The sequence below is a fragment of the Diorhabda sublineata genome, chromosome 1 (assembly GCF_026230105.1).
Source record: "Diorhabda sublineata isolate icDioSubl1.1 chromosome 1, icDioSubl1.1, whole genome shotgun sequence".
Taxonomy (NCBI): Eukaryota; Metazoa; Arthropoda; class Insecta; order Coleoptera; family Chrysomelidae; genus Diorhabda; species Diorhabda sublineata.
In genome coordinates, this window is record NC_079474.1 from 35133534 (window position 1) to 35158059 (window position 24526).

Below are 24526 nucleotides of genomic sequence, written 5' to 3' on the forward strand. Positions count from 1 at the left end.
AAAATTCGACAAAAATTTGGAAAAATTAGCAGATCCGAAAAAATCCATGGAGATTCTGGAAAATCAGAAAAGTTTATGGGAAAAATTCTCATAAATAAAAATAAATATAAAAAATCGTGAGAACTACTAAAAAAAGAGAAAAAAACCCGATGAAAACTGCGAAAATTGGAAAAAATTCTGAAAAAACAGAAATATTTCAAAAATTGAAAAATTAAAAGGGTTCAAAGAAAAAACCAAAATTTAAGAAATTTCACAGAAATTTGAAAAAAAAAAGAAAATAAGAAGTATTTCTAATTCAAAATAAATATAAGAATTTCATTAAAAAATCAAAAATAATGAAAATAGAAGAAATCGAAATAAATCGGAAAAACAAATTTGAAGAAAATTGTTAACAAATAATTGAAATAAAAACGAAAAATTCGGAAAAATGTGTATTTGAAGAAATTTTTCAAAAATAGTCGGAAAAATGTGGGAAATACAAAATATCATAATATGAATTAAATATGAAAAAATATGAAAAATTATGAAAAATTGAAACAAAAAACTATAATAAATCAAAAAATTATAAAAAATCGACGATTAATAAAAAAAATTGAAAAAATTCGAAAAAATAACCCGAAAATATTCGAAAAAAATCTTAAAAACTACAACAAAAAACAAAAAGCACGAAAATCTCGGAAATTCTGAAATTTTTGTCGTATTGATAAAATAAATATTTTTTTCTAATTTTTTTGCTTAGAATTTCTGAATTAACATTCCAAAAAAATATCCATTTTTCACATCAATACTGATTATACTTTTTAGTATACCCGCCCAACCACGTACTTCTTCAGCTTCACAGTAAAATAATTTACAAACTGTCATGATTTTCCATTTGGAAAAATCACATTTCCAATATAAATAACCTAACCTTAAATTTCAGGTATAATCTACATTGGAAAAGGCTACAAACACCCCAAAATAATCGTAGATTCATACGAATATAAAATGCAAATGAAGAAAAAAGACAAAACAAGATGGACGTGTTCAAATTACAAAAAAAGCAGATGCAACGGCACGATATACACATACGGAAAAACCGTTAAAATCATAAACTATCACAATCATCAAGCAACTGTCAAGGACACAAAAGGAATGCAACTCATCTCACAGAATGTTACCATAATTAGGCCAGACGAACCCATTCAATTCACTTGGCCATTCAAACTAGAATAAAAATATTTATCATAATATTAGTAATGTTATGACACACGAAATACTCTTTTAAATAATATTTATTCCATCAACCAAACCATAAAATCATTAAAAGAAAATGAGTTTTTATTTAATAAATCTTTATAACATATATTTTCTACAACGTATGGTAAAAATGCGTCAACCACATCCCACTAAGTAAAACAATACGTGTAAAACAGCTGGAAATACCCGCGAAATTTAATTTGATTTAAACGAACATACTAATAATAGTTTAATAAAACTATTATTAATACGATTCGTTTTATTTATTTTTTTTTTCCTATTATTCAATTAGTTATAATAATTAATTGTGCTTGGTGTGATTATAAACAATAAATCCAGATATCCAAAGTTATAATAATAAAAAATTGACGGTTGAGTTGCCTAGTTACCCGGCGAAAGTTCTTTTATATATAGTAGGTAATGCATGACGTAATCTGGCGTGATTAAAATAAAACATAATTTCGTAACGGTTTGTTTTGTTTTAGAAATAATATACATCAGTAGAGGATATAAACATCCGAAAATAATCGTAGATTTTAACGAATATAACATACAATTACAAAATAAAAACAAAACGAGATGGACGTGCGGAAATTACAGAAGAAGTCGTTGTAAATCTATAATATATACGTACGGAAAAACCGTTAAAGTCATACATTCTCACAATCACGAATCTGTCATAACTAATATCGACGAGACGAAATTAATACCACAAAAAGTACAAATTATACGTCAAACTTGAAAATAAATATAAAAATAATAGTTTATACATTCGATTGTATCAGTTACGTAATTTATTTCAATGTATACGAATATTATACATTCTGTTTTTGTTGACATGTGTTTTTGTTCATGTGTTGCTTGATTAATGGATTTATATAAATTTGGTTCTGCGCATGGAGCAAGTGGATGATCAGTTACGATCTTAAATTTGTGAATAAAACATTATATATATATATATATATATATATATATATATATATATATATATATATATATATATATATATATATATATATATATATATATATATTTATTTATTTATATTGATAATAAAAATTAAATCAAAGTAAAGAAAAACAGTTCAACAACAACCCAATTTTAGATGTAATCTACTTCACCCAAGGCTTGAAGTATCCCAAAATAGTATTTGGAGACTATCTTTTCACCGTTCATAGTCGTAATCCGAAAAGTACTAGATGGCGCTGTAGACACGTAAACAAAACCAATTGCAAAGCTAGTTTATTGACATTTGGTAGAACATTGGAGGTAATAAACACGCATAATCACGCCCCCCCTTCGGATATCAAGGAGAAATTAATTCCCAGCGTGGTAAACGTAATACGAAGTATCAAATGATATATACGAGGGGAGGATACAAAGTAAATCGATATATTTGTTTGAAAATGAGTTGTTAAATTATTAATTACGCAATAAATTATATATTTTTGTTGCTGAAAATTTATTTTTCGTTGACGTGATGAGAGATTTATGTATTTATACGGTGTATGGTAAATCGTCTATAATTTCACACCACCCCGATTTAAGATCGTAATAAAACACGTTAATTTAGCATTTTCGATATCCACTTATCGAACTACCAGATAATATTTCCGGTTTTAATATTATTTAATTGACATCCGAGTGGACATTTTGAACTGAATTTAAGAAGTATACGAAATGGTAGTAAATTAATAAAACATTACGTGTAATTTATAAATTCAGTTAAAAATTACAAACCGGAAGTAATTAAAATGATATTAAAACCGGAAGTATTGATTTCTGACATTTGTGAACCAGGAAAATGGAGTTTAAAAGTCGAAAACGCTAAACTAATGTGTTTTATTATGATTCTATACCGGATAGGTACGAAAAGTGTTTCTTATTTAATCTCTAATATGAATATTATTGTTTCAGAGACAATTTATATTTGCCAAGGTAGAAAATATCCGAAAATAGTCGTTGATATGTATCATTATATAATGCAGAAACAAAGTAATCAAAGAAGTAGATGGAGATGTTCTTATTGCAATAAAACTAAATGTAAAGCCATCCTGTATAGTTTTGGAAAAAATGTTAAAACGATGTATCAACATAACCACGAACCCCCACCACCAGTACCAATCGAAGAACTAATCCCGCAACTGGCAAATGTTATACGACATCAAAATGAATGGATAAATATTTTACATAAAAAAACTATTGTCTATGACCACCCTGTATTATGAAATGTCATCTTCTTTCCCTTATAACTTGTTCTATATAAGTATGCAGCGTATAACTGTTTTGATTAATTATAAAAAAGAAGAAGAAAGTTTATATCACGAAACGTTATGATTTCAATATTTTTTCATTCCAATAATAAATATTTTTTCTAGAAATAATATTCTTTTCCCACGGTAGAAAATATCCTAAATTGATCGTGGATTCCTATCATTACGTTATGAAAAAACAAACTGACAACCACAGCAGATGGAGGTGTTCGTATTGTAACAAATCGAAATGTAGGGCCGTACTAGAATCGTATGGAAAAACTGTGAGATTAACTTACGCTCACAATCATCCTCCCCCTTCTCAAACTAGAAACGAAACATTAATACCACAAACTGTGAACGTTATTAGAAGAATGACAAAATAAAATTTTATATTATAATACTATATATTTATTTCACTCCTCGTATATAAACAAACTACGTCCAGATGTGAAGGTAAAACGGAATACTCGATCTCATTTTATCACGTATAGTATATACTTTTCTATCTCTTTTTATTGTTATAACGAAAATCTGTGTGGTGCTGACATCGATGCCACAGTTATTGATTTTACCTACTTTCAGAAATTTGTATTTACCACGTAAAAGGAAACAAAAATCCTAAAGTTTTCGTTGAAAATTATAGTTTCGGATTACAACGTCGAGGCGAAAAGAAAAGTAGATGGCGATGTAGTTCTGTGAATAAAACTAGATGCAGGGCATTTTTAAATACATTCTGCGATACGGTTATGATCATAAACGAACACAATCACCCACCTCCTAAGATGCCTCGCATAGAACATCTCATCTGTCAAATGATTACTTTGATTAAACATTCGACGTACGGAGATAAATCTCGTAATATCCTAGACTAATTTTGTAATTTAATAAATAAATACTTTAATTATTTATTTATAATGAAGTTTTAATTATTTATTGTAATATAATCATAAATTAACATAATTTCTTTATAATGTTTTATTATTAATAAAAGTATTTTTAGGTACCATATATATAAGCAGCGGTCGTAAATATCCAAAATTGGTACTTGACGATAATCATTATTGTCTTTTATCACAAGCTAAAGATCATACAAAATGGCGTTGTTTGTATTATTACAAAACTAAGTGTAGATCTAGTTTATCTACGTCGAAAAATATCGTAACTGTTATGTACGATCATAATCATCCTGTATTTAAAAACAAAGATGGCGACACCAAACAACTCATTCCAAAAATAGTCAAAATAGTAAGAATGGAAAATACACGAAAACTACCTTATAATTATTAATTAAAAATTGTAATAATTATAATTTGTATTGAAAAAAATGATGAATAATAATATAATCATGAGTAATCGAAATGTAAAAATTACCCTTTTCAATGGCAACACTGTTCTTAAACTTCAAATCACGAGATGTGGTTATTAGTGATAATATACCGTTAAAATTGACAATGTATTGTTGGTTGCATACTTTCTTTGAATTTAATATAAATAAATTTGTATTTAGTTTGAATTTATTCGATGTATTATTAAATTTTATTATAGTTTTAGTTACATACGCTGTGGGTAAGAAACAAATGCCGGTTTTATTACTGAACGACTTCAAATATCTCAAACATAGAAGTTCGCAAAGATCCACCTATTGGAAATGTTGCATGTACGACACGGGAACCTGTAAAGCACGTTGTACCACTTACGTCAATCAAACGATCAGAATTTCCGGAAATCACAGTCATAAAAGTTTAGAACCGATCGTCAATATGCAACTGATTAGTCAAGAAATTTATACGATTGTAGATAAATTAAATGACGGTTATTAAAATCTCAATTCCGGATATTGATTTATTTATATAAATAATACTTTCAAAATCTCTAGAGATGGAAACAACCGAGTTTTTATCTGTTCTAGTCGCTTCCAGATGGAACCAAAATTAAATAGATATAATAAGAACTAAGATTTTCAAAAATCGTCAGTTTTTTATAAAAAAATCATCTTTGAAATATTTATTGTTAGCAAATTTTAATAATAAATAAAATTGTTAAAACAGTTTAACTAAATTGAATCTGAATAATGCAACGCTGTCAGAAGTTAAATTTTACCAGGTGCGTTTGAAAAGTACTTACGGTAATTTGAATTTTAGATAAAACGTATTTGAAGGTGTTATTTTCCACGACAAGACGAGGTAGAAAGTGTATGATATTTAAAAAATACAGATATTACGTAAATCAAATACATAATAATAGAATATTTTGGATGTGTGCGGATTATTACCACACGAAATGTAAAGCAAGATGTGTTACTAATGCAGAAGGGACATCTATATTTCGTTATAATGAAATACACAACCATCCACCGGATACCAACGAAACACACAACTTTACGAAAATTTCGTAAAGATTTTAAAGAAACTTTTAATTTGATCAACGCTGTACCAAATAAAATTAATATATGTCAAACTAATATAATCTAAGAATAAATTTTCTAAAAATTAGATCATTTGTATAAATTCATGGAAAAATATGTTTTCTTAAGCTTACGCCACCACCAATACATCTTTTTTGACGTAAGTCACGGTAAATCATTTTCTCATATTTAATACTTTATCTATGGTGTAGTGACGGTCCCATAACTGACGTCAATTTGTAAGATGTTTCTAAACTCTCTGTCAATGACCTTGTTTCGACTTTAGATTTCAAAGGACACTGAAAGTATGAAATAAATGTTTATTAAAACGTGTTTAATTATTATTAACAATAATTCGCAGAATTATAATCAAATTATTACTATAAACATTGAAAATCAAAGAACTAGTTGACTGCAAGGATGGTTGCATATACTTCACTAATAATTATTGCATTAAACGGTTGGGGACAGGTTGAAAAATACGTTTTAGAGCACGATAATATGAATTTTTATACTTTTGTATTTTGTTTCATAGTTGTTGCATTGCATAAACGAATATACAATATAATAGAAAACAAAACGTCACTTACTAATCTACCTTGGCTGAATAACAATTTGTACCGGTCTGTCATAGGTTAAAAAAGAATTGTATTTTTATTCATCAACTTCAATACAAAACAATGTAAATAACAGTGAATATTTTCTAACGACTCCAAAGTTTTATTGTGTTTTAAAAATAATGTCTCTCCCCGGACTACCTCCTTTACCTAAAAGTCTCAGCGGTTTCAAACTCCAAGAATATCCTTCACACCTTCCTCCAACTCCAATTCGAACCTCGTCTATCCGCTCAACTGTATCACATTCCTCTAATCAAATGTTGTATCCCGAATCAAACGTACATTTAATACCAATCGGGGGAAGTTCTCGACGATCTTCGAATCTCGATACGAAATTAGCCGTTTTAAAACAAGAAATGTACAATCTGAGACAATTAGATCTTTCAGTTCTATCTCAATTATGGTCTTTAAACGAATCGATTCAAGACTATAGACAGATGCTACAAGAACAAGAGGATAGAGTGTTGTCTCCACCATCGCCTTCGCCAACTCCATCATCGGGAGAAGATATGGACGGCGAGGAGTTTTATATGTCTGCTACTTCTTTGAGCTTCAGATCCACGGCAGCCGTTCCTCCAGGAAGGAGAACAAGTAATTCGTCGAATACTTCGAGTTTAGGTTAATTAGTGATTATTGTATGCATTCCTGTTAAATGGTGTGTAAGATTAAGTGATAATTATGTAGTGACAGCTATTTTATTGGGGTATTTTGAGGAATATGAAGCGGAAAAAGGTATTTGATGAGATTATTCATATACTTAGTATGTCAGTTTTATTTTATTATTTGTAATTGTTATTTTGATACTTTATTATATTTTTATTTACTTGAATAAAGCTCAAACAACTGTTTAATTTTAATTTTCCTGAATAATATTGGATTTAAAAGAGGAAAAGATTATTAGATAGAGAATTGGACTAAAAAACTATGAAAATTTAGTGAATTTTACTATAAAAATTGAGTTGGTGGATTGATTAAACTCAATTTATGTTATAAAGACAATTAAATAATTTATTGCTGCCAAATTTAAACGAAATTAAGTAAAATCGTGTGGTAAAACCAAAACAACATTTGTACAACAAAAACGTATAAAAATACTGAAATTAAAAGCTCAAAATGATGATGTGAAAATGTTAGGTTAGGTATTTTCTTACTACTCATGGCCACAAAAATTGAATAGGTGGCTTAGTTAAATACAATTTTTGCTATAAACACAACTAATAAAAACTTTATTTCATCCAAATTGAAGCAAATTTACTTCAAAATCGTGTAGTAAAGACAAATACTATACATATAAAAAAACTGAAATTATAAGCTTAAATAATTGTTTCATTATAATTTTATAGTTTTAGAATTAAAAATCAATATATTCTCGTAAAAACATCTAATAGAAGATTAGATTACAAAATCTATTTGAAAATACATATTTAGGGACTTTAAAATGATTTAGATGTTTGTTATATGTATAATTAAATTAAGATAAACGACTGATTAAATATTATTTTTATGTTGAATTTTCGTATTTTACGAATTTATTCAATTAATTCATCTGGAAATGATGGTGTAAAAATGTAGGTATTTAGTTATGTACTATCCATTGCCACAAAAATTGAAAAGGAGGCTTTGTTATACTGAATTTTTGCTATTAAGATAACAAGTAAAAATGTTATTGCATCCAAATTGAAACAAATTTACTTTAAAATAATGTAGTTAAACCAAAATAGCGATTAATACAAAATCGTGTAGAAAAAACTGAAAATAAAAGCTTTGAAAACCAATTTTTTATTGAATTTTTTTTTAAATTGATACATTACCCTTCCCATTATTAAAACCAATCAAAATTCCAAGTGAATTTCCAATGACAAACTTCGTTATTAGAATCTCACTGAACAAGGTGAGTATTTTGAAAATAAAACAATATAAAAAAACTTTTACTAACATTAGAAAATATATAAAGTGACTATTTATTGATACTGCTGTAATATTCCTCTTCGAGATCGTAAAGATCAGCGGCCATATCGTCACGTAAAGACATCAATTTCTGATCGCATTCTGCTTGTTTTGACCTAAAAATTTTAATTAAAAACGAAATATTTTTACTGAAATACGTACCTGAATACTTTGGAATTGTGTGTTATAGCTTCGTTAACTGAAGGAAAATCGTTTAAAATAAGATATTGTTTGATGTCAGACACCAATTTCATCAAAGATTCGCCAGCTCTAACTATATTAGCGGCTCTAACGTGCATTTCGTATGTATCTTGTTCACATTGAGTCATTCTTGATAATTGTGTATCGTGTTCACCTTTCGATAGTTTTACGATTTCTATAATAAATGAAAAATTAGATTCACTTCATTGTTTACTTTTTTTTATTTACCTTCAAAATTTTCTAACATACTCTTTACGTCGTCTTTTAAACGCGTTCTATAAGATTTTAATAATGCTTCTTTACTTTGAGGAAGCGATCTAGAAATAGACATTATTAATATTAAATATATAAATCGTTTAAACAAAACAAAAATATAAATGGTTATGTATATGGATTTGTATTCTTCTTCTTTTTTATTTGTATATTGGCCTTTTACAACCTCAATTTGAGCTATAATATTAATATTTAAATTATTTAGATAAAGTATTTCCTTTTTTATAATAAATTTTTAAATTATGAAGGTATATTATATGAACTTATCTTTAATACAAATATACCGGAAACAAATTTATATTTGTCAACCTTGTTTTCATTACATATTTATCATTGAAAATACCATTTTTAAATACATGCAAACATGACTTTAAATAGAAAAGATACTATGTATATGACTGTTAAAAAATGTTTATTCACTTAACATAAACGACATATAATGTGTCCTGTTGTTGAAATAACTAAGTACCTACGTTACTAGCATATAAAAGACACACTTAAATCTTTTTCGTGATAGTTGAACTAGTGCATCGGCAAATGTGTAGCGGGAAGTATAAAAAAGTGGAATGCCTATAATTGTGTTTTACGAAATAAATTAAATTAAACGAAATTAGTGAACAAGATTTGAATTTATTGTTACAAAAGTTTAAAAATACTATATTTGTTTGGCTTATAAGTATGTATAAGTTTCATTTTATTTTAGAAAATGTAAATGCTTTTGAAAACTTAACTTTTTCGCTGTCAAACGTATTTTAGCATAGTGGATAATTTGTTTATTGAGGGATTATTTTTCATATATATACAGCTTAAAGTTGTTTATTAAAATAAATATCAATAATTAGTCAATTATTTATGGAGAGATACGAGGAACGTGAACTCCAGTGGCGGCGTGTAAATATTATAGTAAGGGATCATTTTAAAAACCCATATTCGTAAAAAATTATACAACATATTTCCTAGTTACTTTAAAATCTGCTTTTTAATTTAACGTATTACCAGTTTTAAAATGAAGATCACTTAATTATAACACGAAATGAACAAAAATAAATACGAGTATTATGTAAGAAGTGAAAAGAAGTATTGAAAAACACATTTTTCTTTTTTATTGTACACGATTTATGTACGGCAACAGCTTTTGAGATAAATTAGTTTATGATAAATGATCTGTATCAATTCAATCACATTTGATTTTTAATAATTTGGATGCACAATACTGTATTTATTTATTAACTGCTATATTTCAGTTCAGTTTGCATATTTTTTTAAATAAAACACTAAAACAAATTACCCCACTGTACGCTCATGAAAAAATGCCTAAGATTTACGTTATCTGTAAAATAAGGTAAAGTACATCGTTGCCAAATCTAATAATACTGAAATATCACTTACTAAAAAGGTAATGCTGACATTTCTGATTACGAATAAAAACAATGCTATTGAGTTTATACTAAATGTTATTTTATTTACATAATCTACAAATATTATTTCTTCATTTTTTTTGCAATCAAACTTGTAGGCAGTCTTTATTTTCACCTTATCGATATCGATGTCAAGGTCATCTTGACTTTTTCAATAAAACGTTGTTGTAAGCTTCGAAAATGATTTATTTTAATATAATGAAACTGAAAATTATTATACAGTGTGAATTAAGATGATGTATTCGTGAAAAAAAATTAATTATGCATGTTTTTCATGATAATTCACGATCTACATTTGTATTTTAAATATTATTTTTGTTTCTGAAATAATTCAACTGTAGAAAAGAAGATGGCGGAACTTTCTAAAGATCATACTCTCGATGACGTGTTGATGAAAACAGGTGATTTTGGAAAATATCAAATTGTCGTTTTTGCCGTGGTGAATGTTGCTGTAATGTTGCATTCTGCCGTACACAATGCATTCGTTTTTACTGCGTTAAACGTTAATTACAGGTAATAATAATTATTTACGAAATAAGTAAGTAAATAGTATTTAAAATTAAATTTGATTGAGAAATACCAAATTTACTATTTAAAAACGGAAAATTACGCGTTAAATTTAAATAATTCAGTTATTTTTGTTATTAACATGACTAACTAAACAATTGTTCAAGTGTTTATGTGATTATCTTATTTAGAATTTGCTATTGTAGTTCTACAAATGACCTACTTCCATTATCCCGTTGTAAAATTACTAAAAACATGTATTAACTTCCTTATAAAGTAAGTTAATTGAGAAAAAACATCGTTTCGTAATCATATTTACGTATTTACTATTATATATACTTTCGACCTTCACTGTGTAACAAATAATATATTTCATGTCTAAAGAGAATGTAAATAACTATTGATAATTTTTAATCATCCTGTATACGACAATTTTCCTTTAATTAAAAATCTTAAATTTATTTTTTATTACTGAATTAGTCGCGCCACCTCTACTTTTAATTAAAAACCTAAAAGCCTGTCCTAGTGAAGAAAACTGCTAGAATAATATTTTTTGACAGATAAACATCACAGACTAACTATATTGAGATAATTAATTACAATTTTATTTTTTATGACCAAATTGGCGCTATCTATAGATGAAGAAAGTCTGTGGTAATTTTATTGGGGGCGATAGGGGTATTTTTCGTATAAAGAAAAGAATAACTATTTTAGATAAAAAATTATGATAAACCTCAACTACTTTCAATATAATAAAAAATATATTTTGAAATCGTGTTGAATGGTTAAATGAAATATACATAAAATTTTAATTTAGAAATGTGTATATAAGCGCGGCCATCTTGTAAAACTAAAATAAAAAATAACTTTTTTTTGAATCATCGGCATAAAATTTTTATAAAATAAGTGATTTGTACTTAAAATATCATATAAAACGTCTATAAATAACACTCAAAAATATTAATACAATTTATTTTAACAAATTTGAAATCTTTTGAAATTATTATTTCATTTATAGTTGCCTATTTCACCAACGTCATAAAAATACGATGACATTTAATATTAGCGATGATACGAAATAGTTAAACTGTTATAGAAAAACTGTTATATAATTTCTAATTGTTATAGATGTGCTATTCCAGAATGTGATTTGAATTCTACAGTATTTGAACCAACGTGGTTATCCGTTGCAGTACCGTATAATGGTAGATACCCGGAAAAATGTAAAAAATTTTTCAACACAAACGATCGATTCGATTCCTGCACTCCTGATACTTTCGATCGTAATCGACAAATAAATTGCTCTTCATTTATTTATGAAACCACAGAATATAGTATCCTACATGAGGTAGGGGGAAATAATAATTTTAAAACTATTATTTTTATTAAGAATTCGTTATTTACAGTATAATTTACAATGCGAAGAAAACCTTTGGAAATTATCTATGGTAGGTACTGTCAATAATATCGGACAGTTCGTTGGGTTGTTTATCGGTGGATTTATTTCTGATAGGTTGGTATTTATTTAAAAAACGATACAACGTTGCCAATTTTTTTGACATTTATAGATATGGACGAAAATTCCTTTTGGTGTGGGGTATGTTACTTTGTGCAGTTTTCGGTCTTTCAAGAACATTCATGCCAACTTACGAATTGTTTTTATTATTTGAATTTTTAGACGCCGCTTTTAGTGCAGGAACTTATATCTGTGGTTTCGTGTTAGGTGCGTATAATGTCGTCAAAATTAGATCGTTTTTTTATAATTATTCGTTGAAGGGGTCGAATTGGTGGGTCCTAAAAAGCGAGTTATCACAGGGATTATATCTAGTTCAACTTATGCCGTTGGAGAAATGTTCACGGCTTCGGCTGCTTGGAGTGTCCAATCTTGGAAGTAAGTTTTGACTTATCACCTTTCCGGAGTTGTTGTTTTATATTTTGTTATAGAAAAATTATATATATTCTGTATACGCCGATATTTTTGTTGATATCCTATATTTGGATAGTACCGGAATCAGTACGTTGGTTGTTATCCAAAGGACGAACAGAAGAAGCCAAAAGTATATTAAGAAAAGCCGCCAAATGGAACGGGAAACATTTGCCAGAAGAAGTTCTTGAAAAATTGAGTTACATAGATGCCAGTGAAACTACTAAAAAAAACGAAATTCTCAATGCCTTAAAATCTAGAATACTATGCGTAAGGTATTATCTCTAATAACATATTATTCATTTATTTATACTATTAAACAATTTCATTGTCACATTCTTTTAAAAAAATTATTATATTATAAATAATTAATCATTTTCATGAAGTATATATACCATATTAATTACTTACTACTAAGTAATAATTTCACACAACGGCAACATTGTGTTTCATACGCATCGCACCCGCGCATACTTGAACTGTTATGGATACAATTTAATTCGGTTGATACCAGTGTTGCTGGCTTTACGTATCTTTACGTAAAAACAGGGAATTTATATCGATTATACAATTTCTTGATATATAATAAACTTCATTTTTTTAGTTAAGGAATATTAAATTGATTAATAATGAATAGTCTACAAGTTTCTCATGCAACTGATTTATTCTCTTAGACAAGGTGTTATTTTCAAGAAATAAATTCCCAAGCAATGTATTTCAGTATATAACATATAACATTTTTTCAATATTTTTTTCTTAAAATTGTTTTTAAATGTGTACTTTTTTTGAGACACTTTGTATAAAGCTTTGAGTGTCGTATAATGTACTTTATTAATAATTTAAACTAATTAACTATGTACAGGTTTTTCGATAAAAGTCTAAAGAATTTCTAAAAGTTTATATGGCAACACTGGTTGAGGTTGTGTGCTAGCCACTTTTTGTCTCTAGTCTACGTCTAATATAATAAAAAAAGTAAAAAAAAACGATCTCGTAAATTAGAAATTATTCGATTTGTGAACAGTTTTTTCTTAATTCAGTATCATATGCCCAATATTTAACAAGTTTTTAAAAATTTTTAACATACATTTCATAAAAAGGAAGTGGCTACGCTACCAATCACTAACATTATTAAAATAATATAATCAGAATAACGTCTGTTCAGCATTCATCTAATTCAATTGTTTTAATCATTCTATTTATGATATATGACTTACGACCTACGTTATTGCTTAACATTCTTTTGATCACTCAATCCATTCTATTCATTAATTCTATATGATTCAATTTACGATCTAAGTAATAGTTGAACATTCATTTAATCTCATTCTTTTGGTAACACAACCCATTCTATTGATAATGTATTTACGACCTAGGCTGTTTTTTCAGGTTAATAATATGTTCGTTTTGTTGGATCGTATGTGCGTTCCAATTTTACGGTTTAACATTGAATTCTGTGACACTAGTACACGGTAATAGTTATCTAGATTTCATGTTAACGGCTCTAATCGAAATACCCGCTTATATATCTTGTCGTTACATATTGGATATCTTCGGAAGAAAAAAATCTTTATGCGGATCTTATTTAATCACCGGTGTAGCAACCGCTGGTTATCTAATCATTCCCGAAGGTCGGTATTTGTTATATCGTATCGATTATAATAAAATCGATTAATCGATTACAGATTCTCGAGCTGGTAGTTTGGCGATATATTTATTAGGTAAATATGGCGTGACTTGCGCGTTTACGATTTTATATGTTCACACCAGCGAAATGTTTCCGACAAATTTGAGACATACTTTCATGGGTACTTGTTCGACGTTGGGGAGAATTGGGTCTATGGTTTCACCACAGACGCCTCTTTTGGTAAATTTTGAATATTTCTTTCAATATTTAATTTTTATTTAGTACGTTTTCAGGCGCAAATTTGGAAACCGTTGCCTTTCATTATATTCACTGTCACGGCTTGGTTGGCTGCTCTTTTAACCCTCACCTTTCCGGAAACGTCAAATATTAAGCTACCTGATACTGTAGAACAGGCCGAAAAAATATTGAAATTAAAAAGAAGAATTGAAGATTGACAAACGTGGTACAAATTGTGAGAAGAAGTATTATGACATCCAGTGGTGTTTATTTACGTCGAAATTTATATTATTTATATTTTTTTGTTATTTATTACATTTATTAAAGGGTTTTAATAACTTTGTTTTTTTTTTCGATGTCTCTATACACATTTCGGTCCACCTGGTATATCAAATTAATTTTCTTCAATCTATTTATCACGTCATATGGTTTATTTTCTTTATAACGCTCATAAATAAATATACAAATAACTTTTATCTCTATTTTTGAATAGCTTATTTGATTTCTTAAATAAAACAAATATTGGTTTCCATTAATCAGTAACTTTGTATTAAAAATGGTAATTAATATAACGAAACATTCAGTCAAAGAATATTTGTCTATGTAACAGAATCGATTCACGTTCCGTGAAATAATTACAATTTTTATTTAACACGTTATTAGAAATTAACAAAAAGAAGTTGTATCTAACCTACAAATACAGAAAAACAAATATTCAATCTTCAGTACTTTGAACAAGTTACTGACAAATACGCTGAATCCAGACTAAAGAAATAAAAAAAGAAGATTTATTTCTATTATGAGTCATGATTATGTCAAAAGTTAATTTAATTCCTGTTGAGTAGTGAAGTGAATAAATACATAATTTTATAACATTTATTTGAAAGTGAGTACTTACAACTATTTATGTTTTAAGTGTTGTTAAAAAAGTCATTTTAGATTCTTCCGAAGGTAAACATCTACCAAACGCTTCTAAAAGTAAAGGTTCCTCTCGAACGGTTACTCTAAAATCTTCCAAGCAAACTTTCCCATCTTTATCCTTATCTATTTTCCTCATAACGATGTCAACCAAATCCTTCACGCTTTCGTCAGGATCTTCTTCTTGAGGATGCTTAATCAAGCAATTTCTAAAAATTAATCATCAAAAAAATTTGTCAACAAAAGTGAAATTATTTCGATTCACACCTTAGTAACTGGAACATTTCGTCTTTGGTTATGAATCCGTCACTGTTAAGATCGTAAACAGCGAAACAATAATTAATTTGATCTTGTATATTTCCTTTTAGAAATAACGATAGTCCTTTAAACCAGTTTTCAACTGTTATGAGTCCATAATTTTGTTTATCCCAAACGCAAAAAATTCTATCCATCAACATATACTCTGTCACTATATCAAATGTATTGTGCATAACTTCTCTGAAAACTGTACGGTCAATGCCCTGAAATTTTTGTATTTTCATATATTCATTTTAATAGCTAACTTTCCAGTGCTATGATTTTTTCATAAAAAATGCGGCAACGTCGCGTTCTTACTTGTTATTTAAGGAATAATATTCGTCCTTTAAGAGTAAATGCTATTCTTCTTTTTTAAGATAAATCTTATTCATAGAGTTATTACGAGTAGAGTAGGCATACTATGAACGCAAGTATGTAAGTGGGAGTATCAGCTTATCAAAAAGAGAGAGGTGATAGTTGTATCGCAACGAAAGAAAGAGATAGAAATACCTAAATATTATTAATCGTTTACAACTATAAACATGCGTATATGTGATATCTCTATGATTCTCATTTCACCAGCTGCGTTGTTGTCAGATTTTCAAAATGTACACTTTGATTTGGAAATTGATTAATTATTAAAAAATATAATCACCTCTGTTGCTGTAGGCGGTTTTCCAATAATAGCAGCAGCATTTACATTTTGAGAAATTGCCCCTTGTGGGGTGATTTTGTTGAATGTAATCAATTTTTTGTAAATTCTGTAAAGCGCGTCGATTTCTTTCCTTGAAGAGAAAAAATATTTTTTTTGAATCATAGTATAATTAAATAAGCAATCGTTATTGTTCTTAGTAACAACATCCTGTGTTTAAAGACGTTACGTATAGTTCACTCTGTATATTATACATATATAAAAATCATCCCTATATAAGAAAATAATTATTTATTTTTACCTGTTTAACAAAGTATCTCTTTTGGTCGCCTCCATAACTTTGGCCGAACATTTACAAATATCCTTATCGTTCATTTTTTTGCGCCCTCTGCCCTTTCCGTCAGAACTACGACTGGGTTGATTGGAAGTTTTGGGAGTTTTAGCAGCTGCTAAGAAGAATGAAACACCCTTTATTGCGAAAACGCCCCCGCGCATGCTCAGCTTCTTACCAGGCGCGGGAAATTGTTGTGCTTGTTTATAAGACATACCTGGAATTATCACCTGCTATTGAACAATAGTTTCCACTTTTACAATCGAATCGATTCTTTTTTGTTGTGGGGTTTTTAAGTATGACAAGATAAATGAATGTGAATTTTCATTGTTATACGAAGGTCAATAACCTACTGCACAGTTTTTGAAGGAAAAAAACTATGAAATTCGTTTTTAATTATTTCCAGGAATATTGAAAATGACGAAATTTATTTCTTTTAATGGATTTTCGTAGCGCAAAGGGGTGTATGAAAACAATTTACTGAATTAAAGTTTTAAAATTGATTCAGTTCGTGTCAAGCATATTTTCAACGTCTATTTAAGGCGAAGTTGAAATTATTTTGTTGCGTGGAAATGGTGATAATCATTGAAAACTTATCTTAAATAATTAGAAACTTGATTAGATTTTCGACTATAACATCAAATCGATCCGACATTTGAAACTACACTGAGAAATCGATATTTGTAAAATATGAAGTAAAACCTTGAATTTATGCAACTATACAAGGTAATCATGTATTGATTATTTGTCTCGTCAATCAATCGAATAATTAACGTTTATTATTGTTCCTTTGTCCATGATTGAGTATCGTTAAAGCTTTGAAAAAGAAGAAAATTAGTTAAGTCATAGATAAATATTAATTATTAGAGGTTTCACAAGTTAACATAGCACTATTATAAATAATTTTATTGCAATTGATATTCAATTAATGTCAAATTTTAACATAAAGTAATAAGATGATAGCTTTTAATTTGTATGTCTTTTATTCAATCTTCCTTCATTTATGCTGTAAGTATCACGGAGGCTTTGAGAAAGAAGAATAATTATTTAAGTCATTGACAAATATGGGGGCATTAGAGGTTTCACAATGTTTAGTAAGTAATGTATATTCGAAAAGTTTAAATTGTACTATTTATTGTAGATAATTTTCATTCAATTCATATGAAATAAAAGTGTAAAGTAAGCATAAATGTTTTTTTTTCTCTTTTCCTTTATGTTATATCTTCAAAGTTTTTAGAAAGAAGAAAGTGTTTTCAAGTCATTAACAAATATAATGTTGAAGAGATTATACAAATATGAGTATATTTCGAAATCTAAAATGACACTGAAATAGAGGTTTTTAAAATAAAAGTACCTATGCTGTGAGACTCAACAAATTACTAAAAAAGAAGAATTACTTAAGTCATAGACAAACATGATTTCGATAGAGGTTTCACAGGATTCAGTATATATCAAAAGTTGCAATTGATATTTGATAAACAAATTGCGGTTTTATAAATGAACAACAAGATACACTTATATATTTTATTTCTTAATTTGAGAAAAAATAACGCCAAATTCGCTTCATTCAAATTATATACGTAATATGTGGTATTTTCAAATAAATTAATAATAAAAATTTTAATATTGTTTTATTGACCCAGTAAATGATGCAAATCATGAAAAACTATTTTATATTTCGAATTTTCTATATAAAACATCCCTATTATCGTATATCATTCATTAATTAAAAAAGCCACATGAACAATACTTCTAAATTTATCTATGTTCCAGTAATTTATGGTTTTATTTCATTACTACTTTCTAAAAGAAGAATACTATTTATTTCATAGATAAATTTAAATGCGTAGAGAAATGTAGACGTTCTACACTTAAGTTGAATTAAATGATGCAAGGAATAAAGTTTACCTATTCCTTGTCAAATTTAAGATTGTAAACTAATAAGTGTACATAACTTTGATTGAAGTAGTTCAGAATAACATAACAACAAAAGTTCTTTATATGCTGCTCTATTACCGGAATGTGTGAAATAAGTTTAAGATTCAACTAAATCTTCTTTTTGACATAAAGAAGCATGAGCTACTGAAGTTACTTAGCCCCTTTCTATATAGACGGTAAAAATATTAATAACATCATTTAATATTTATTTACACAGCGAGTTAAAAACGAAGAAGAACTACTATATCCATGATTTTAACATTGTTTTAGCGTAGTCATATGAAATGCATGTCTGAAAGTGATATATAAACACTAGAAATCTTTTCAAATATAAAATAACATGCAAATACCATATTTATTGTGTGTCACTCGGAAGAAAAATGCGAAAAAGATGATAAATACGAAAAAGTCTTTCGGGTTTATCACGCGATCACGCGTGTATACATTTGTCAATAAATAGGTAACTAGCAGAACATCGATAGAAAAATGTAAAAAAAATGAATAAGTTACCTTTTCCAGGTATATCACACACCCCTAAAATATCCCCTACACTCAGAATGATATGTAGAACAATAATTTAGTAAATGAAATGTCACTATGGCTACTATACGGAGTTTTAACTAGAATTACAAGTTTGGTCAATAATTTCTGGGTCGCGACAAATTATTATTGACTTTTCGTATGTAAAAGTCTACTTCTAGAAGATTATTTAATACAAATTTGTTTGTTTAAACAAAAACATTTTATTATTAAAAAAATCAACATAAATTATATACATATACTTTAATTTCTTATAATCATGATTTAAGTTTGTTTACAAGTTTTTCTACACGATTCCATAATATTCTTCTTATAAGTTATAAGACAACCATCATATGTCATTTAAACACCGTAAGATATTTTTATTTATCCTACAAGATCTAAAGTTGTAGTAAAAAAGAAGAATAACTAATGAAACATAACCCTTCAATACCAGCTGTCTTATTATTAGTTATAAATAGGTTTTAATGTCGTATTAATATTTTTTATTTGAACTTTTATACTGTTTATAATGGAATTGGAAGAAGTAGTTTTAGTTATAGAAAATACTGAGGTTAAGTGTAGAAAACGAGACTTGATTGAAAATAGTGATTACTTCTTAGCAATGTTAGAAGGTGATTTTATAGAAAAAACCAAGAGGAGAATCAAAATTGAAGTAAAAATATAAATATACTTAATTAGACTCGTCGGCATACAATTTTATTTTGTAGGAAATCGACTTGCAAACTATGAATTTGATTTTAACGCTAATACATGATAATAAATATGATATTGAAGAAGAGGATGTTTTAATGTTGTTGTACGCCGCATGTGTGCTACAATTTTGCGAAATAAAAAAAAAGTGTTTGGAAAAAATAGAAGAAATTTTCTGTCCGGAATATAGTTTAAAAATATGGATAATGACCGAACTTTTAGATTTGAAACCAATGTGGCAAAAAGCTTATTACACATCTTTAATGCAGTTCGCGAAAATAAAAGACAGTGACAGTATATTACAACTCAATTTATTACAGTTGAAAATGTATTTAAGTGACACGAAATTAAAAACCGATAATGAATTTAGCGTATTTGAAACTGTAATGAAATGGTGGTACCAAAATAATAACCAATACAAGCAATTGGATTTATTGAAGTTACTCAGTTGTGTGGATTTCAGAACTTTATCTGAACACCATTTTCATGAAATTATCACTTCTCCCGAAATCTTAAAAACTGAAATCTGTGATATAATAAAGTGTTGTTACAATATTGTATATAAAAGACAAATTGGAAGTTTCAAAGAAAATTGCATAAAAACTGCAGTTCTGTTAACTGAAACTAATAGTAGGGAAGAAAATAGTTTTCCTTGTTTACTAGTGAATTTAAAAAATAATCCCATCGAAAAGGGGCCCCAAAATGATAGTGAACAAGTTATTTATTATGGTAAGTATTTATTTTATAATCATTAATTACTATAATTAATATTAAACCATGTTTTTAATTAATAATTTCATTATGTTTAAAGAGTTTTATTAGGTCCCAACTCTATACTTACTTCTCCTTTTTTATAATGTTTAATAAGAGACTAGAAAGTGTGACATCATCAGCAATTTTTTGCACTATTAATATGTCTGGAATTTTCATTATTTAAATGTTACTAATAATTTTTAATCACATGTTTCTTTATACCTATCATTTTAAAAAGACTATTATTCATTAAAATCGACAATAAAAAACATTAACAAAAACAATTGTGTTACTAGCAGTGTAACCATCTTATTTTATGATGTCACATTTTTCTAATCTATTTCTATATTGTATTAGTACGGGGGCCCGAGGATTATATTGAAATTGGATTTTAAAATTTAAAAATAATAAAATGATTTTCATTTATAACTGTAAGGAGGCATGTACAAAATTTAAAAAGTGGAAAAAATTGATCTAATTAAAATATTTTAATATATCAAGATTTACTGGTTGTTGATAACAAAAATAGACTATAGTTTCGATAATCCCCGGTTTAGTATCATTAAAAATATGTTAATTTAGCGTTTTCGAGGTCCTCGAATCCATTTATCAAAGTCTTAAATGTCTTAAATAACCAATAATTAGATTTTGTCATTTTGAAATGGTTCTGTGTATGGAATGATAAGTTCTATTTTGGGAAGTTTATTTTTAGGGGATGAGAGAAAAGCTATACAGTAAGAAAAAAGTAAAAAAATAATTGTAGATCACGTTTTTATTTACAAATGTGAATTAGGAACTGACCCTTGATGTAAACTGACGAAAAGAAGAATTAGCATTTTTTAATTATGATTCCAACCTGGTAGGATACAGAATTACTAGTTTTCATTTCAAAAATCGAATGAAACTTCGTTTTTAGTCGATACGGCTTGTGAAAATTGACATATTTTATGTTTTTCTAGCTTCATTTCCTTAAAAAAATCACTCTACAAGATCAATGTAATGTATTTTGAACAAATTTGTGACTCTCCCTGTCTCTTATACTATTCTCAAATCGCCAAATTGTGAAAATTGATACTTTAAAACAAGTAATTAGTTTTTTATTTATATTTATCTGATGTGATGAATCAAATCCCTACTTTGGCCCCCATACTCTATTATTAAAATTATAGCAAAAAAATTGTTAAATCAAATATTTTAGATCAATTTCGAAGAAAACGAGTATATGAAAAATTAAATACAACTCAATATAATAGTACGTCTCACATTTTATATTATGGTAAGTCTAAAATCAAAAATAGAAGGAATATCCGCGAAGGATATTCAGTTATTTTGTCCCACCTCTATTTTTATTATTTATACAACTTACATAACAGATATATAATGTAAGTTGCATATATTTCCTTAGGGAATTTCAATTTCATAAAATGTCAAACTTGAAATAAGAAAAAAAACTAACCCAACTTTTTTATTATAAACAATTTATTTTAGATCATACATCGGATAGTTTTAATAAGCTAGTCACTATTACTGAAAAATTGGTAGGTTTTCAGATAATAAGTTATAGGGAATGTATATTTACGTTCGGAGGAGAATATATACTCGGTAAAGGTGATTGGAATAAGAATTTTTGGTGTTATAATTCACTAAAAGACAAATGGCATCGAAAGGAAAGGTGTATAACTAGAAGGCATTTTCAGACGTGTATAGTAGGATCTAAATTGTACATCGTAGGTTAGTTTCATAAATAAAAACAGTAATTTGTGAAATATTTGATTTTGTGTGTTAATAGGTGGAACAGGTATGTTTAGAAAATGTTTGGAAAACGTATTATATTACGATTTTCTTACAAATTGGCGTAGCGGCGAAATAGATTTCCCGGTGTTTATTAGACAAATGAAATGCTGCGATTTCATGGGAAATTTTTTTTTATTCAATATTAATGAAGTTTGTGGTTATTATTTAAACGATTCTGGTGGTTGGACTCGTGTTCCGATTAGAATAGAAAATAATTTATTAGATCTTCAGTTTGATTATTCGATATTTTCGTACAAGAATCGATTGTATATAAAAGGTAAAGTTAATAATCGAATTTGAATGAATCGAAGTGAAAATGTGTCTTTTTAGGGAAAAAACTAGTGGAATTTGCATTTGTTCATAACGAATTTTTAATATCATCCATAAAAAGTATTCCGAATATAAATTACGATAATATGGTATGTACAGTGTGTACAAATAATGTTTACACGTTATACAAACAACACATTGATGATAAATTCACTTTTGAAAAATATAATTTAGAAACCAGTGAAATTACTTATATTTTTAAAGATTTTTCCAATGATGTGATCAAAATTGATGAAGATGAATACACTATTGATTCCTCTTTAATATTATTCTCTTTCTGTCATTATAAGTTGGTCGAATTTCGTAAATTCGTCAACGAAAATTTTTGATATATGTCGTAAATAAATTACTATAATTTTTTTATCCTTTTACTTATTAAACCCTTCTGTTTTTTTTCTCGAAAACCAACATGATTTTAGGTATATTTTAATAGAAAATCAGTTCTAACTAACACATGAAATTGACAAAAAAATTTCGATAAAAAACCGAAAAAGTCAATTTTTTTGTTACTTTAAACTGATTTTCTATCAAAACAATTCATCACGAAAAAATAAATTATTATATATGATTAATTTGTAAGTGTAGTTTTATTTTTCCCGACATAATTCCTCGATTCTCCTCTTAGCAATACATATTTTATTTCAAAAACTATTTAAGTTTGTCCCTGGTGCACTGTTATCTAATTAGAATGAACAATTTATTTGTCAAATCTCATTGTTTCACTCATTCAATATAATCATCAGAATAAATATTTTATCAATAAACATTCTTCATATTATTTAATAATGTCAAAACTCTTCTATACGAGGTACGTTGTAGTCTCAGATAAGTAATTCGTTAACCAGTAACAAACATCCAATATAAAGTATAGATAGTGGAACTCTACAATCACTTGACATTAATAATAATAAAAAAAGACAATGATATAATCGATGTAACGTGAATAACTGGATTCCACCTGAGCTTTGTGCGTTTTTTAGGGAATTATGAGATTAAATATGTGTTGTATCGCTAAAATCATTTGTTTTAATAAGAAATTTGAATTTTTATCTAATTTTATAACTGGAAGTAAGAATAAAATAAACAAACTTTTGACATTTTATAATACCTAAGATGCCGTGAGACGGGAAGATTATTTTACTACTTATTAATGGTAAATAGTGTTTATAATTTCGTATAATTGTAAATCTCTATGAAATAGCATTAACCAACAGTTACATTAAGAAAATTAGTGGAAAAAAGCTTGATTTACGAGCACGGGGGTTTATTATAAATTTTATAAAATATTTTAAGATATAAAAAAATAACACTAGATGTTCTCAATCTCTCTCATCTGTTCAGCAGAAATTATGCTAAAATCAACATATGATTTTATTACATATTTGAAAGAGCGACAACCGCGCTGTAAAAACGATATAAATTTCTAATTATAAATTCGTAAAAGATCGATCTTTGGAATATTAGTCATAACGATTCTTTCTACTGATTCGAATTGATTCATAGACGTATAAGTCACGTGATGAAAGATTTCTATGGTATTTAGTGTAACTGTGTACTATAGACGGTAACAGTCCAAAATAGATTTTAATTTTGACGTATATATAATAAAGAAGAAAACTTCAAACATGTTAATT

The 24526-nt window shown here is 27.5% G+C and overlaps 6 protein-coding genes across 14 annotated transcripts in view; 4 read left to right on the top strand and 2 right to left on the bottom strand.

Moving 5' to 3' along the window:
• The window catches only part of LOC130449791 (modifier of mdg4-like), a 79134-nt gene extending 73587 nt beyond the window's left edge, over positions 1-5547 (top strand). Inside the window, exon 5 of one of the 8 annotated variants that reach the window (XM_056788132.1) lies at positions 1725-2076. In XM_056788132.1, coding sequence (XP_056644110.1) covers positions 1725-1981 — 257 coding nt within the window. In that variant the 3' untranslated portion in view covers positions 1982-2076. The other 7 variants (XM_056787903.1, XM_056787883.1, XM_056787895.1 and 4 more) reach the window with 7 other exon arrangements.
• A 986-nt stretch (positions 5548-6533) lies between these two features.
• Positions 6534-8290, top strand: LOC130450030 (leucine repeat adapter protein 25-like). The gene has a single exon (XM_056788191.1). The coding sequence runs from the start codon at positions 6638-6640 to the stop codon at positions 7136-7138; it is 501 nt and encodes a 166-aa protein (XP_056644169.1). The 5' UTR covers positions 6534-6637; the 3' UTR covers positions 7139-8290.
• On the bottom strand, positions 7279-9083 carry LOC130450036 (mediator of RNA polymerase II transcription subunit 22). The gene is made up of 3 exons (XM_056788199.1): positions 8892-9083; positions 8625-8838; positions 7279-8578 (listed from the first exon to the last, which is right to left on the bottom strand). Exons 1-3 carry the CDS (start codon positions 8992-8994, stop codon positions 8473-8475), a joined length of 423 nt encoding a protein of 140 aa, XP_056644177.1. The 5' UTR covers positions 8995-9083; the 3' UTR covers positions 7279-8472.
• A 207-nt stretch (positions 9084-9290) lies between these two features.
• LOC130445094 (organic cation transporter protein-like) lies at positions 9291-14984 on the top strand. The gene is made up of 10 exons (XM_056780597.1): positions 9291-9612; positions 10696-10867; positions 11990-12209; positions 12268-12374; positions 12430-12584; positions 12638-12752; positions 12806-13060; positions 14172-14413; positions 14468-14649; positions 14703-14984. Exons 2-10 carry the CDS (start codon positions 10704-10706, stop codon positions 14862-14864), a joined length of 1602 nt encoding a protein of 533 aa, XP_056636575.1. The 5' UTR covers positions 9291-9612; positions 10696-10703; the 3' UTR covers positions 14865-14984.
• A 240-nt stretch (positions 14985-15224) lies between these two features.
• Positions 15225-17126, bottom strand: LOC130444930 (calaxin). Its single transcript, XM_056780321.1, has 4 exons — positions 16815-17126; positions 16517-16646; positions 15832-16085; positions 15225-15773 (listed from the first exon to the last, which is right to left on the bottom strand). Exons 1-4 carry the CDS (start codon positions 17057-17059, stop codon positions 15551-15553), a joined length of 852 nt encoding a protein of 283 aa, XP_056636299.1. The 5' UTR covers positions 17060-17126; the 3' UTR covers positions 15225-15550.
• A 2584-nt stretch (positions 17127-19710) lies between these two features.
• Positions 19711-23253, top strand: LOC130440493 (kelch-like protein 30). Of its 2 annotated transcripts, XM_056773679.1 has the most exons (6): positions 19711-19977; positions 20033-20744; positions 21967-22044; positions 22257-22499; positions 22558-22839; positions 22893-23253. In XM_056773679.1, exons 1-6 carry the CDS (start codon positions 19834-19836, stop codon positions 23219-23221), a joined length of 1788 nt encoding a protein of 595 aa, XP_056629657.1. In that variant the 5' UTR covers positions 19711-19833; the 3' UTR covers positions 23222-23253. The 2 variants fall into 2 exon arrangements, with proteins under 2 accessions (XP_056629657.1, XP_056629665.1); XM_056773687.1 differs by lacking the exon at positions 21967-22044.
• Positions 23254-24526: the final 1273 nt, after the last annotated feature.